The sequence below is a fragment of the Haliaeetus leucocephalus genome, unplaced genomic scaffold (genome assembly GCF_000737465.1).
Source record: "Haliaeetus leucocephalus isolate CR32 unplaced genomic scaffold, Haliaeetus_leucocephalus-4.0 Scaffold76, whole genome shotgun sequence".
Taxonomy (NCBI): domain Eukaryota; kingdom Metazoa; phylum Chordata; class Aves; order Accipitriformes; family Accipitridae; genus Haliaeetus; species Haliaeetus leucocephalus.
Window position 1 is genome coordinate 749,346 of NW_010972512.1, and position 16,101 is coordinate 765,446.

At 48.8% G+C, this 16,101-nt stretch overlaps 1 protein-coding gene across 2 annotated transcripts in view; it reads right to left on the reverse strand.

Moving 5' to 3' along the window:
- The window catches only part of RPL36 (ribosomal protein L36), a 3,035-nt gene extending 1,914 nt beyond the window's left edge, over window positions 1-1,121 (reverse strand). The window contains exons 1-2 of one of the 2 annotated variants that reach the window (XM_010580695.1): window positions 1,054-1,121; window positions 881-975 (exon numbers count right to left, since the gene is read on the reverse strand). In XM_010580695.1, coding sequence (XP_010578997.1) covers window positions 881-973 — 93 coding nt within the window. In that variant the 5' untranslated portion in view covers window positions 974-975; window positions 1,054-1,121. Of the gene's footprint in view, window positions 1-880 lie in introns of both variants that reach the window. The other variant, XM_010580703.1, reaches the window with a different exon arrangement.
- Between the last annotated feature and the right edge of the window lie 14,980 nt (window positions 1,122-16,101).

Here is a 16,101-nt window from a genome sequence, read left to right on the forward strand (position 1 = left end):
GGGAGTGAGGGAGGGCTGTGTGGTGCTTAGTTGCCAGCTGGGGTTAAACCACAACAAACTGCTAATTCAATTTAAGCTGTGGTTGAAATGCATCTATCTTATTCTTCCATTACAGACTGCTCTACTGCCAATTCTCCTGTAACTAGCTCTTTCACTCCACACCCACCTTCCAGATTCAATACTCTCCATGATTTAATCCCCTGCTCCATGTGTAACATCACCAGCTTTCTAAACCCTTAAAGCACTGTTTCCTGCAGGCTTTCTGTTGCTCCCAGTCACTGCAGTTCAGGGCCGAAGAGGGCTCTGCACCCCTGAGACCACGAAAGGAGAAGACCCACAAAGCACATACTTCTGCAACCCACCAAAAAGACACACTCAACTCCTACACCGACTGCTGCTGTAGGCAGACACCCACCTTGCACTGAGGCAGTCTAGGCCTCCAGTTAGGTCTTAGACTGCCGGCTGCAGCCTTCACAGGCCCACCACCCCTCCCAGCCCCGCAGTGACAAGCCTACCACGGCCACGCCATCACCAGGCGCTGTGTGGGTTCGGAACCTTCCCGTCTCTCCTCGGCAGCCGGAGAAGGAGCCGAGCTGCAGCACTGCACCTCTCCCTGACCGCGGTCCTGAGCTGCTGCGAACCACAGCTCATCCCTTTCAGCCGCCCTGCCTCCCACCGCCGGGGAACGGGGACGGAGGCGGATCGGCGGCCCTCCTCCGGCGGCGCCCGGTTCCACGCCAGACTCGCCACCGCAACACGAGGCGCGGACCCCAGCGGCAACAGGCTCCTGCCCGCAACCTCCGCCAGCCGGCGGGCTCCGGAGGGGCAGCGGACCTGCGCCGGTGCCGGCAGGCCCGGCCCTCGCTCGCCTCATACTCACCCCGCGGCGGCGGCACTGCCTGGGCTTGGACACGTTCTTCGTCACCTTGTAGCCCTTGTTGAGGCCAACGGCCATGGGGTAGCGGATCGCCATGCCTGCGGGGAGAGAGCGGTCAGCCCCGCCGCGGATGGCCGCGGATCCCCGACCGCGGATCGCGGGGCCCCGGCCCTCACCTGCCGCTCCGCTGATGGCGCCGCACCGGAAGGAGGGAAGAGCCCGCAGAACGCTGGGAAAGCGCTTCTTCCGGGCCGCCCACGCGGGGCCGAGGGCGCTCTATCTGGCGCCGTGACCACAGAGGCGGGCCGGGAGGGCGGCCCCTGGGGGGCGGGCGGGCGGTGCCGCCGCCGGCGGAGGGAGCGAAGGCCGCGACCCTGCGCGGCGGCCCCGGCCTGTGGGGATCCCGGCGACACGGGGGGTCCCGGCGACACGGGGAAGGGCCCGACGGAGCCTCGGGCTCAGTATCGGATGGGACAGACGGGGCCAAAGCCAGGACGGGCCTGGGGGGGCGCTCAGGCGCCCGCCCCCAGCGCGGGAAGGACTTTACGGTTTGGCCACGGTTGACAGACAAAAGAAACAGGTTAAACGATTTTGTTGAAATGAAGGAGGCTGCGATTCTCTTGCCCGGACAAATCCTTACCTCTGAAAACGAGCTGAGGTGAATTTGCTGTTCAACCCAAAGGACTGTTTCCTGCTGTCAACGGCCATTCCATTTGATTTCTTAAAATTGAAAATACTTAATTGAAAATATAAATTGAATTGAAAATATAAATTTAATTGAAAAATTGAAGATCTTGAGTTTTTAAACAAATGACAGAATTTTACATCTTGCTGTTGGACGCACCAGAGGACTGCTCTTCGCAGGACTCGTTCCTGCCGTACCGGGGCAGTTGTCCCCGCTGACACACAGCGTCTCGTTGGACTTTGTCACCCAGCTCAGGGCACAAATTCAAGCAGTGAGGAATATTCATCCCTTAGATCATAAAACAGGTCTCGCTCTAACGCTTTTCTCCACAGGAGGGCAGAATATGGACAGACACTTGCAGGGTGAAGGTGACTGTCCTACACACACAAAAGGAACCCCCAATCTGCTCCCTTCTAACATTCCTGAAAGTCAAGCAAAAAAAATGAGGGATGCCAAATTTGTTATTTGCAAAATCAACCCAAGTTTGAGATCATCTTTACTGATGAGAACTATCATATGGGGCCGCTAATGGTCCTGCCATCCCCAAGCTCTGGTTTTCTTGCAGGAGAAGCTGCCACACACCCCAGGCTGGAGAAGGAGGTGTCACTTTTCCTGCCACTGCCGTTGTGCATGGAGCTATCTTAAAGTGGCTGCTTACATCAGCTCTGGGTATGCAGAAGAAGGGGATCCTACCTGCTTTGTCTCTGTGACCACCACCAGGTACGGTGGCCCTGAAATAAACACTTGCCCAGAGGAGGAGGCTGCTGCTTTCTGCTGCCCGGTCTGTGAGCACAAACCACCCAGCGGAGCGTGCTGCAGACATGGGGCTCTTCCCCAACTCGCCCTGGCTATTGCTATGTTCCACTCATGACACTTTCTTTTCCACTCAATGTGCAAACACATAGATGTACAGTTTCCAAACTCTCTTTAGGTTGCTCCTCATTTTACCAAGAAAAGGTTCTTTCAGACCCTTCGCCTCCCATCATTGACTTCACAAGCCCCTCTTAGAAAATCCAGTTTTTCAGTTTCCAGAAGCTTTTGCCCCATTCCAACAGTGGTAAATGCCTTCTCCCACATTCCCAGCATTTGCAAATGGTTTGCATCTCATCTGAATTTCCCCCTTTCTTTGTATTCTGCATTAATTCCCCACGCTCTTTGCCTTATTACTTTCCCGGAACCATTACAAGTAAAGACCCCAACAGGTGGGCATGGGAGGGAGAAAAAAGGGAGATAAGGTAAAGGAAACCACCTGATTGGGGCTGAATCAGAAGCCCCAGGCTGGGACTGACTGGCTCTTCTGAGAAGGACATGGGGGTCCTGGTGGACAATAGGCTGAACGTCTGCAGCGTGTCCTGGCTGTGGTGAACATGCTGGGCTTTATTAACAGAAGTGCACCTGGTAGGTTAAAGGAAGTGATTGTTCCCTTTACTCAGCACTCATTAGATCACATCTGGAGTACTGTGTCTAGGTTCAGGCCTCACAGTGTAAGAAAAATGTTGATAAACTAGATTGAGTTCAGAGGGGGGCCATGAAGATGTTTGAGGCCTGGAGAACATGACCTGTGAGGAGTGGTGGAAGGAATGAGGCTTTTTCAGCCTAGAGGAGAAGCAGAAGTGAGCTGAGGTAGATATGAAGCAGCCACCTGAATTTCTGATTAACCAATGGAGAAGAACGAGTATGAGAACGATCCACTCCGGTGTGCCAGAAGTCGAGCAAGTACAGCAGGAGGCCAGACTGGCTGAATGAGGAATTCTGGATTGAGTTTAAATGCAAAAATGCAGAGCAGGGAAGATGGAAGCAGCATCGAACTACCCAAGAGACATACACAAACATTGCATGGACATGCAGGGACAGAACTGGAAAAGCCAGAGTTCAGCTGGACTCGGCTGGAGACCAAGGGAAGAAGGAAAAGTTCAGCACGTGAACACCTTGCCCTTCTCCCATCTACTCCAGGTTTATAAAGAGAGTGCCATTCTCTGCCACAAGACAGATGAGGCTCATCTTAGTGTCCCTCCTCTTTTCCAAGTATAGAATCAGCACAATCCATGGTCTACCTCACAGAGGTGCAGGATGCACCGCTGAATGATGATGCTTTGGATCCCATCGTCTTCTGAAGCTGAAGCTCATCCTGCTCACTGCAGGGGTATGGGCCTTCAAGGCAGGCAGCCAAGTCAGGTCCAAACTCATCTCAACCCGCTTATTTCACTGCATCCCTCTTTCAGGCAGCCCCCTGCATGCTGTCATGGCCAGAAAGCCACACACGCTTTCTGAGATCCACCACTTGCAACCATGGAAAGGCAGAGGTCCCTTCCCTTCTGCTAGGGGAGCCAGAATTCCCAGAGGGTGACTATGGAGCCTATACCCACCAACAAGCTGTTGTGTAACATCAGATTAAAGATGCTCTCACAGAATGCACTCCCATAGCTGGCACAATGGTGGAGGCCCTTTACCCAGTAATTCCAAGCATTAACTTAACCACCTCCCTGGAAGTGAGGAGGACAGTCAGGAAGCTGTAGCCTGCTGCTGTCCAGCATAACTCCACCTTCCTCTCTTACCCCTCCTTGGCCAAGGCCTTGCAAGATGCAGGTGTTTGCATTTGCCAAGATCCAGCCATGTTTTTCTGCCAGATGTCTTCTAGCAAGCGACGTAGGTCACCCTGCAAGCCAGCAGACCCAGGGAGGCTGGTAGGGCTGGGCATTGGGAAGGCAAGCAGAAGACAGGCTCAGCCTCATGCCTAAATCCAGGCTACTTTAAATTTAGAGGCTACTGTCTTATGTTAATTAACAAAAATATGCATAGCAGCCAATGTGAAAGCACTTCAGCACCAGTCCCATAGATAGCCAGAGGCCTCCCCTTTGAGCTGAGACCTTGTTGCTCTCAGTGCACTGGTTTCTTCTGGAAATGCCCCTTCCCCAGTGCATCCTGGCTGTCCCACTAGAGGCTTCTGGACCTCAAACACCTGAAAGCCCCACTCACTTCTGCAAGGTTCGGGGCTGTTTGGTTCTGCACTGAGGTCCGCTCTGTGCTTCATTAGCTCAACTTCACATGTTCATGCAGGGTGTTTCCGCACGTGATGAAGCCTCAGTGTCTTCCAGGAAATAATTACTCACAACAGCAACCAGTAAAAATCCCTGCACAGCGTTCATCATATGCAATATTTCTGCAACTGAGGCCCAGTCAAGGATGGAAATACCCCCATGCACCAAGATAGAACAGGGCTCTGAAAAGAGGATGTGGGAACAGCATAAGTGATAACATCTCTCTCTGCCAGCTAAGAAGTGGCTGTGGCTGTTAGACACAGAAGCTTGTGATTATGAGCAAGGCCCCTCTCACAGGCATGCAGTACTATGCTGGCCACCAATGCTCCACTGTGCTCTTTTGAGGGGGCAGGGGAGAGCTAGGGAAGGGGTCCGTCCAGCCTCTCTGGGTGAGATGCTGGTGGTGGTGGAGTCCCTGCTGTGTAACAGGGCTGTCCAGGGAGCAATCAGAGCCAAACCGAGGTGGCCTTTCCTTGCTTCTTGGGACAGAAGTTAAGGTTGCTGCAGAGTCCCCACTACCTCTTTTAATAAAAACAACCTTCTCCCACTGGAATGACTCTGCTGCCTTTGGATGCTTTGTCTCTCTCCTACGTAGTGTTTGCCAAGCAAGCCTACATAGTGTTTGCCAAGCTGCATCAGTCTAAGCCCAGCCAGGCTAACCTCTGGCTGCCTTCTGCCGGACAGTTACCGTGTTGCTCACTGTCTCTCTCACACAGTTTTAAAGCCCTGCTTTGAGGCAATCAGAGACTCTAACCACTTTCTTTGGTGGTGGTTTATTAGTTACGTTTAAGCATATTATTAAACAAAACACTGCTTTGCACATCATAGGGCAATTTTCACATTCATCCTTCGTTCTTCCAGCTGAAGTAGTTTGAATCTGACTTTAAAGAAAACTCTGGTCTTGGTAAGTAAACTGGGGTCCAGACAATACCTCCCAGAAGTATTTGGTAACCTGCAAGACTTTCCACAGCAGAAACCAACAGCCTCTACCACCAAAACCAGGAGAGGAAACAGTAGGCTAAATCCTTCTCCTACATCACCCCATAAGCAAGGGCACCAGCGGCTCCACTCAAGCCGTGGTATCCCCTCTGATGCAGCACGTGTGCATGGGCATACAGACACGCACAGGGAAGCCACGAAAACTGCACTCCTGAGAGAGGAAAAGCAGACGACCCTGCAGCAGTTCCCCTATCACTATGTGTAACATCAATGAACAGGGAAAGATACGTGTATTTCTAATGTTGTTTTGTGCAAAGGCTTCTTTTATAGCGCAGGCTCACTGCTAAAACTGTCACCCATGCTGCCACAGACTGGCATCTGTTCCCGAGTCCACCTGCTCCAGGAAGAATTGGAAAACAACTCCTGCCTGTTCCTTGGAGCTTTTGCTGACTGATGGTTTTCATCCACCTGGCCAGTCCAACTGCCTGCTCTGCCTGAGCAGAGGCACCATCTGCAGCTGCGAGTTCAGGCAGGCTGCTTCCATCTGCTGAAGGAAAGGATTTAACCCTTCTGAGGCTGCACTGGGGCTTACAACACTTGGACTTTACAGTCTGGGCTAATCTACTTCACCTCTGTTGCCATGCAATGAAATGCCTTAATTTTGTATCCACTTCTGCAATTATAGGTGCTTCAGCTTTGGTCTTCCTTGTAAGTTACTCATCACTTCCAAGTGAAAAGGATGTTTGGGTAAATATATTACATTATTTCTGTCATTGAGAAGCAAATTTCCTGCCTTCTTGTAGGGGACCACATAGAGAACCTCATTTTCCCCTGCAGCTGCTGTGCTGGTGTATCACATGCTGCTTCCCCGCTGTGCCAGTGCACCTTTCAGTAGAACCACAGTGACTCACCTTCCTTCCCTACCTGCTGCTGTTGCTGGGGTTGGAAAGGTTTCACCCTTATCAGGAGGGAAAGGCCATTTACAGCCCTACGGAATTCCCTCAGAATTAGCCACTTTGGACGAATGCAACCACCATTTGCATTACTGCTGCCTTTTACAAGACAGCCACTGTTTTGCAATGGCCGAATGCCATATAGATATGCTACGAACCGCTGTGCCCTGTGCAGGTGGGCGCATGTAGGTGCTGCAGGGGAAGGAGGCATGTCCCAAGCTGCGGAGTGCCTGTGTGAAGGATCCTTCACCACTCTGGCATAGGCTTTCCCACAGCCCTGAGGTGACCTGCGCATTTACCCGAGCAGGCCCCGGTGTTTCTCATTAGAGAAGCTAACTGGCACTATCTGTGGTTGGACACTACCTACCCAGACCTGGTCTCACTAAGCAAGGGCACGTCTCTTACCCACCCCAAGAGGGCTTTGACCAGCATGCCCCATTGGAGGCGAGAAGGACTCCCCAGCACAGAGCCTCCCCTTCATTTCTCCAGTGACACCATTCCAGAGGAGCAGCTGCATGTGCGCTGGCTCTCAGCTGTGCTGTCTGCTTGCACTGTATGCCACCAGACAGCTACGAAGCGTTTTTACATGACTGATCTCACGACACAGTATGTTCAGCAAAGGCTTTAAGCTCTAACATTTCCCAGTCCTTGCTTGCATGGATGGGTTACCTGCCCACGCTTTATCCTTGGAGGCTGGGGACATCTGCAGAGTCCAGGGCATACCTGTGACCTCCTGCAGGGCAGGGAGCAGCCACTGGTCACCGAGGTCCTCAGGCCAAAGGAAGCCAGAAAAGCAGCAAGAATGATGCAAGGGTTGAGGAAGACGGGGGGACTGCGAAGGGGAGGCCCTTCCCAAAGTGAGTTATTTCGGAAGAAGACCCACCAAGAGGCCGAGGATTGCAGGGACAACCCTACAACACTGTTTCCGGAGAAGAAGGGACTAACGGGGGTATCTACCTTCCAAGGAGGTGTCGGTCCTTCCTTGGATGTATGCCAACACTAGAATCCTGTAGAAAGCAAACATTGCTATTTCTTTTACATAAGAAGGCATTTTTGACAAGAACGAACAGGAAAATTGGTCATGAATTGGTTGGTGTGGCCAGGGTGCTGCCTGTTGTTGACACCAAAGGAGAAATGTGCAGGGCGGGAAGGAGAAAACTATTTGAATGAAAAAGTAAACAGAATTCAAGAGATTTGTGTAAAGATAGAGCAAAGGCAAGGGACTAAGCAGTCATAGCGCCCATGGGTGGTCCATATAAATGTAGATTTTTCCCACAGGATTTTCTCCTTGTGGGAGTCCTGCTTTCTGGTCATGCAGCCAAAGATGTCCTGAGGTTGGCTGAGCAGCTCTGGGCACCTGAGGTGCCCAGTCACTACACTGGAAGGACTCCCAGCTCCTTGCAGAGTGTAGGGCGGAGGTATTCTCCCCTCTGGCCTTAAGCCAGTCCTGCAGACCCAGCCCCTGCCACTGGGAAACTGGGTGGGGTGGCCACTGAACCAGAACCACTGAGTAAGGTATGATCAAAATATATTTGCCTAGCAGGAGGGGTATAGTGGGTGGATAGTGATTTCTATTCTGTAACACACACACATGACAGGCTTGCACACACTGGAGCTTCTGTCCCTCCAAACCAGTTCAGACCAGCATGATACCGGCACAGGAAAGAGGATGCACACTTCCAGCATGCTGACTCCTGCAAGTGGCAGTTTATCTACACGATGTGGTGTTCCCCTACACGGATGCATCACTGGCTTAACTCTTTACCGCTTTTTAAATTGCCAGTATAAGCTGCCAATGGCCTCACTAACCACGTAACCCCACACCAATCTCTCTGCCTTCCCACATACCTGAGGTCATTTAGCAGTTCACAGTTTCCTAGCACTCATTGGCCTCCAACTCCAAATTTGTTATAAAATGCAAACCCAGCAACAGTTGCGTAACGGTTTGTCAACTGCTTCTTTATTATCCAGCAGATACCAGATTAATCTCACCGGTTAAAGCTGAACAGAGTCCAGGTCTCACACATCAGGCAGGTGTTTTCAGGTAGACCACTCTCCAAGACAACCACCAAAGTGGTGCTAGACCCCAAGGAGGCGTTAAGAACACATCCGCATGTGCCACGGGGGTTGCACACATCTGCACTGGGCTGTGTACGCTATGGCAGGGGGATTATGCCTGGGGCTATAGCATCTCCGTTAATGGTGTGAGTAAATCCCCAGAGACTGATGAAGCCCTGAATCATTTATGATGGCAGTATCGCAGAACCCTTCAGAGAACCTGTCCACACTACTGGGAGTGACAGAGGTAGACACCATGCTGATAAACTGAGGCAATCTTTCCTGATGTACTGAGGGAGAACTGGCCGGGTCTCTCTGGTGCATGAGAAGAACTGTCAGCTAGTGAATTCATGTCATTTATTAGTTCTCTGCAGGTTGGGAAACTCAATGCTTTGAACTCGCCAGTTATTTCTCTGGATTACATGGAGTTATGTATAATCTCTTGCACTTGAGGGAGCTCAGAGATTCAGTCAGAGCAGGCCCAGCTTTGAAATTCCTGCACTTGGGCGGATTACCCACCGAGAAATTACATTTCTCCAGCTCCCACTGTGTAAGGGCCCCAACCTTTCCACTTGGCAAAACTGCATGCAACTCTGTCCACACTGCACAGCGCAGGGCCAAGCTGAAACTGATTTTCCTTTTACATGCAAGATTTCTGTAGACACTGTAAAACAATAAATCCTACAAAGCTGTGATAGTCTGATAGCCAGAAATGGAGTTTAGCCGTGTTGAGGTAGCCTGCAAATATCTCCATCAACCTAATGCTTCTCCTCATTTGCTGTAGCTCCTGCTCATTCACTCCATCCAACCAAATCTCTTTCACAGCTGCCCAAAACATCTGATTCTTGCACCTACCCACCCACACCCACCCATAGCGCGCTGGTGGTAGAGAAAGAAATGATGTGTTGCTGCTGGCCTTCAAAATTCAGTACATAGCACAGGCTGCAGGAGAGCGGGGTAGGGCAAGGTATCTCCTGGTTTGTACAGTCAGGTACCAAACTCAAGACAGCGAATGGCTTCCTGTTGTAGGTTCATGGTTAGTCGGCGCTGTCCCTCATGTTAAGGGCATGAAGCTCCAACACAAGTGCTAACTGAGCCTGTGTCCCCGGCTGGCACTTTACTGTCGTTACCAGCTGTGGACTGGAAAAATGTTTTCCAGTGAGACAGATGCATTGATAGGACCTGAAAGCCAGGTCCACCGAGCTACTCCATGAAGCTCAAGACATACAGACATTACCTAAGTAATCTTCACAGTCATCTTGATTTTGTCACAAAAGTTGATAAATTATCCTTTGTAAAATACTTTTGAGATCTTGGGTGGAGTGTGCTTTGGAATTGCAGAAAGCATTCCTTTCATCTCCTTTATTAATCATGTAATATGCACAAGAGAGATTGATTCCATGCACATACCTCTTGATGTCCATAGACCTGTCTTCTCCCCTCTCACATACGTTTTACTCTGTAAACTTCACCTTTGACAGAGGCTTTGTCTTAATGAATCTCAGCACTCCCAGATGTATGCAGCATTTCTCATGTTACAGTGCACAATGGGCTAATTATGTTTCAAAGGGGAGCCAAATGTTTCTGCTTTCACCTCTCTTTGCTAAAAACTGAGCTCCTAACACACTGGGGGTTTGTTTGTTTGTTTAACAGAATAAAACTGAAATCTTAACCCACCTCCAGTAAGAGCATGACAGAGGCTGACCCAGCCTGGCCAGACATGAGTACATAACAGGTTACTGCAGCTGCTGGAGGAAAATATGTAAATAGCTCTATGGTGATGGGCACCGAGCCAGCTGCAGTTGGTCTGCGGATTTGAAAATTAGGCGCCAAATGGTTGTTTTGAAAAAAACACTGGGTTTGTTTTCATTAGCTTGGAGATCAGTGCCAGGTTTTATATAATAACAGTGCGGGGATGTGAGCACTGCATACTCCCCTCCCACAGCTCCACTGGAGTAGCAATGATTCAAGTGATTCTCAGAGCAGAGCTGGGATTGCTTCTGGCTGATAAAGCAAGCTTTGTGAACTCAGAGGAACTGTATTTCAGAGCCAGTCCCCACCCTCCTCCACTACACTCTCCAAACTGACAAATGGCTAAAAGATTAGGGGCTTGCTTGTGTTATGAGGGAACCTGAACTCCATGGAGTGCTGAGAACCTGGGGCTACCCTGACAGGCTGCATAGGAGTCTTTTATCTTGGGATCCCTGAAAGTACAACTAGAATAAAATTCAGCTCTGTATGTGAAAGTCAAAACTCATAATGTTAGAGATTATTGGCCCAATATTTCATTAAAGGTGATATGAATAACCCCTTCCTTCATCTTAGATTAATTTTGCTATTTACCTATATAAATAGCAGCTACTTATGCACATGAACGCCTGTGGCCCCATTTCGACAGACTCCAAGGCTGCCAGCAGCCTGTCTAGAAGGAAATGGTGATATTGTTCCTACCTGGCCACCTCATCTGTCTTCAGTGGTGTTTTCCCAGTATTTTATTGCCAAGAAGTCTGTCTTCCTATTACTTTGGAAGAATTCCTGAGCTATGGGGAAGCCAGTGAGGGGAAGACTCAGTAGCTAATACTACACTGAAGGCTGTGGCGTATCACACACTACAACACTTCCTTTGCCTGATAAAGGCTGTAAATGAAGTGTACTGTAGAAAGCTTCTCCATTGCTCTTGTGTTACAGACATGGCTCTTTTTAGCATGTGGTATTATAAGCAAATCACTGTGTGGAGAAGTGACAAAGGGGAATTGTGGAAAGTTGAGGAGCCCTGAGCACTGGTCCCCCCAGCTTCTTCCTTTGCCACTTTGCTGTTGAGATGAGGGGGAAAATATGAGAGGGTTTTTTAATGAAATTCTCATTTCTTTTTGGTCACATGAGACCAGGGTCTGATTCCAGTACAAGAGTCTAAAGGGCCACCCAGGCCCTCCTGACCGTGAAAGTCACTCACCATCCTGCCACAAAGGAGTGAACAATCCCAAGCGCAGACCTGAATTCTCCTCCCCAGGCTTGGTTAATGCTTCCCCCAGTGTGATACAGGTTGAATTCTGCCTCAGTAAGGAGGTGAATGCTGTAGCAGAAGAATATTATTGTTCAAGGCTCCTGCTAATCATTATATGTCTGGAATTAGAAATAAATACACCCTCTACACATTACAGCGTGGTGTCTTGTCTTGAAAAAAATCCTTGTTCTACATACAGTCTGCTGTCTGTCTGCTTTAATCCCACAACTGTGGACTGTGTTCCTCTTTGCTCTTTTTTACATGTTTCTTAGCAAACTTTCTCAGAGCAGATGAAGAAGATCTCATCCATGACACATGACATACTATTAATTTTCTCTACTTCCTTTGGTGCTTTCTCTCCTGACACTGCTGGAAGCAATTTTATTCAATGAAAGCTGAAATTCTGGAGCAGAAATCTGTGGTGAGGTACGAGTGCTTCTTCCAGACTTGCACTCATTGCTAGCAATGTTTTAAGCACTAATGCTGAGGCTGGATTGAATTTGGACTGATAAGAAAATGTTCTTTGCTCTATGTTCAATCCTTGCCCCTTCCTGAAATTAATGAAAATATCTGAGACAATCGATGAAAAGTTGACAGGCTGTTCAGAGTGAGATAAGGAATATGAGGCAGAGGGGAAGTTAGGTGAGTACAGAAAAGACAGAAATAATCCTGCTATTAAACACATACAAACAATAAAGTGTAGAATGAGAAAGGGGAGGGCATGGCAGCAGCTGCTGGAAAACTAAAGCAGTTGAGGCAAGAAATAGCAGTGGACATCCTGCATCCCCAAATCTGTGAAAATGTCAGAGTCATTATGAAATCCCAGACAGCATCAGAAAACGTTACACCCAACTGTACAGGAAACTGGTCAACAACCGAGAAGATGCTTTGCATCAAAGGATACGCAAGGTTTTCCTCTGTCTTTATTACATACTGTAAGTAATCTCTTCATTTATCTGATAGGAGAAGCACTCCAGTGCTAGGCAGAGCCTATTACTGCTGTCTGTGTTCTCTGACATCCCAAAAATTTATTCTTACCCTACCCAGTCAGATATGTTGCAAGTACCTTTGAGCTAGAGCTGCAACATTGAGCCCCGGGCACTTCCAAGTTCCTGACTTTTTATCAGGGTGGAACCTGTACATGCACCAGCTTTCTCCTGTGCTCTGCTTTCCACAAAAAGTAAACCTGGGGGAGTGGGTGAGGCGGGAGCCTTGATATGCTCCGAACAGGTTGCCAATCTGAAAAGCCCAGGGAATGCAGCCCCAGGGATTGCCATGGCCCTCTGCCACCCCAGTCAGGTAAGGCTGACACATCCCTAGATCCTCGCTTTGTTAAACACTGAATGATTGTGTCCTGGGCTAACAAATCAATTCTACCTTCTGCAAGCACAGAGGGAGTTTATTATAAAATTGTTGTGGGTAGCACTGAACTGTCACGGTCCTTAAAGAAAAATGAATTGCTAAATATTGAGAGACAAATGACAGCACTGACTCTGGTTCCATACTAACCTATATCATCAGAGTGATCCAAGAGGACCCCTATTTGAACAGATGCCAATTCCACGACCAAAGCATGCATTGTACTCCCTGTAAAACACAGTTGTCTAGTGGGCTCTCAGCTTTTGCACTTCCCCTCCTCCCTTGATGCTTTCCTCTCCCCATCCCACCCCCAAACTGTTCTCTTCTTTTTTGCAAAGATAGGAAAAGTGAACATACATGTCCAGTTAACAAGGAGGGGAGACCAGTGCCAAGGTTGAAAGTGTGCAAGTGTTCTGGTTACTGCTAAAGAAAGGCACCTTCTAAAAAATGTAGAAAATATTAGGTATTATTATTGAGGCATATTTCAGGAAGTATATTTAGAAAAAAAATATTTGACTGCAACACAGTTGATATCAGCACTATGAAAATAACTGGTAACATTAGAAAGCACACCCCCACCCCAACCCTTGAAACATTCAAAGTTTCTAAGTCATTATCTAAGAAATCTGAAAGAAAAAATAATGGGGGAGTTTGGGCTAAACTCCATGAACAAAGGGGACTGACATCTGGATTACATTATCAATCAAAATTAGGCAAAAGGTTTAAAAGAATTTCCAAAATATGACAGATGCGCAGAATATCACGTCAAATCACAAGAGAAGACATGAGCTAACCCAAAAATGCTTACACAGAGGCTTTCAGCATTCCTTAAATTCTGGCTTAACGTAACCGAAGTTTATAACTGGTCTTCCACGAATTTGCTGGTGTTGGAAACTGCATGTTGAGAGAGAAAAAGTTCAATCTAAGTGCATGGCTCGATGCTCACAGGCACTTTTTTGCTTTGCTCGGGGGAAGGCGGCGATGTTTGAAATGATACAGATTGCACACAGGCAGCTCCGGCAAGAGGCACAGGGCTGGGGGCTGGAGCCGATCCAGGAGCAGTTGGTTTACAGTTTGCAGACAGGCGCCAAAATTCAAAAAATGCACTGTACTTCAAATCCAGAGACGCGGATGAAAACAATGAGGAAGGAGGCGGCCCCAAAGGCTCCTGGGCTGTCCTCGGTGTAGCTCCCTGCCCGGAGCAGGCTAATGGAGCAGGATCTGACCGCCCTGCTGAGGAAAGAGGCCACAGCACTCTGGGATTTGTAGTCTCTTCTTTCTGCTTCCTTTTCCAGAAAATTCAAGTCAAAACCAACTTGGATTCAGTCAGAACGCTGAGTTTCACAGTGAGTTGTATAACATATTATCAGATCTCACTGATAAAGATCTGGTAACTGTGACCTTCAAATATGGAGGTTGCGTAAATGCCTACAGAAAGGGCACATGCGGTGATCTATAGGCTTACTTTCATTTTAGCTATCACCCGTAAACTCCCTCCCAGTAACCCACTGATACCCCCAGCTTTGCAGACTCCATGTGGAAATCCCTGTGCTCAGCTCTCTGTAGGAGATAGAGGTGAAGGAGCCATCAATACTGTCCTAGGAGAGATGATGCCCAAGCCAGCTGGGATGAGCACTCTGTTAAGCCAGGACAACTCTTTTCATGTTGGATGCATATTTTGAAACAAATGCATTCAGGTGAAAACCTACTAGTTACATGGGTCAGCTGCTAAAGATATGCAATGTTGCAAGAGGGACTTAGAGCTCTTTGGCATCAAGGGTATTGAGCATCCAGAATTCCTGGATTTATTCTGAGTTTTTCCAGTTTGAGGTGTACTTGATATTAGAATCCGAGATCCCCTAACATGAGGATCGTCTAGGTTGTGTTTTGAGGATAAAACCATCTGCACCTATTTGTTCAGCCTGGCTCCGTAAGTTTCTTTTCATGTATCGCGTGCAGTATTTTCTTGCTCTCTTTCCTGTTTCTCTATCTAGATCTGTCCTTCTTCTCATGCAGAGCCCTTCTTTGCATTATGCTCATGCTGTTTTTTTTCTTTGCTGCCCATGTATATGGACAACAGATTTTTAATCTGTTTTTTCTACTTCTCAGGCAGAAAATCTCACTTTTCTCAGCCTTCCCTGGTAGCCGAAAGGCACAATGGCAGTTAAGAGCTTTTCAGCCTCCAAAGTTTTGGGACATGAGGAATTAGCTCATGGGAATGGTAATCCACTTTATACTGGTTAATGCACAAGAACTGACAGAAGTTGGGGCATATTCAGTAAAAATATGTTTTGGGAAAAATAATAATCCCAACCTTTAGGAAGGGACAACTTCTCAGGGGATTTTAGTTTGTACAAAACCTGGCTGCATTCTCTGGGACTGCAAAAGGATTTCGGGATAGGTTCCTTCTCAAATGGCCTGATCGGAGACTGGGAGGCATTGCAACCTCGCAGTAAAACTTTAAAATTTCTAAAATCTACAAAACAGCACTCCTAAAAATTCACCCTTGGAAATAGCTGATTGGTATTTTTTCTGAGACTCTCCACCCCCAACTTCAGCAAAGAGCGGGTCCCTGGCCTATAAAACTTCAGCGCTAACAGCAAAGCATGGCAAATTTGTAAACAGCTCAAAACAGGGTTATGTAACAATGCCTTAGATAACTAGCGTGGAAATATATCTGGTAAGTGAAATACGACACAGGTTTCAATACAATTGTGGCAAATGAGCAGCACAGCATCGCTTCTGATCGGCGGGATGGCGGTCGATGTTTCAGGTGGGTTTGGTGAGCGCGGGGCGCGATGGACAGAAGGCCCCGGGGGGTCCTGGCAGGTTTGGGGTGCGTGCTGTGGAGGGGGGACCCGTGGGGTGACTGACCCGCACCCACCAACACCCGAACGGCTGCTGGGGCTGCGAGCAGGAGCGGGAGCAGCTGCTGACAGCTGAGGAGCATGTGAGGAATGATCCTGGTCAGTAGCTCTGGTCCCTCCAGGTTTTATTGAAAAAGAAATAAAAAATCTTGTCTTCAGGACTGGCCCCTCGCTCCCTGCGCTATTCTCGCTCTCACGGCCGCCTAATTTTGTCTTTTAATACGCGGCACAAGCTACGCTTCTGGTCGAAGAGCAGGCTCGGGCTCGCCGCGCGTCCCGCAACGCACAAAATGGAGGGCGGCCCGGACTGCACCTCCCAGC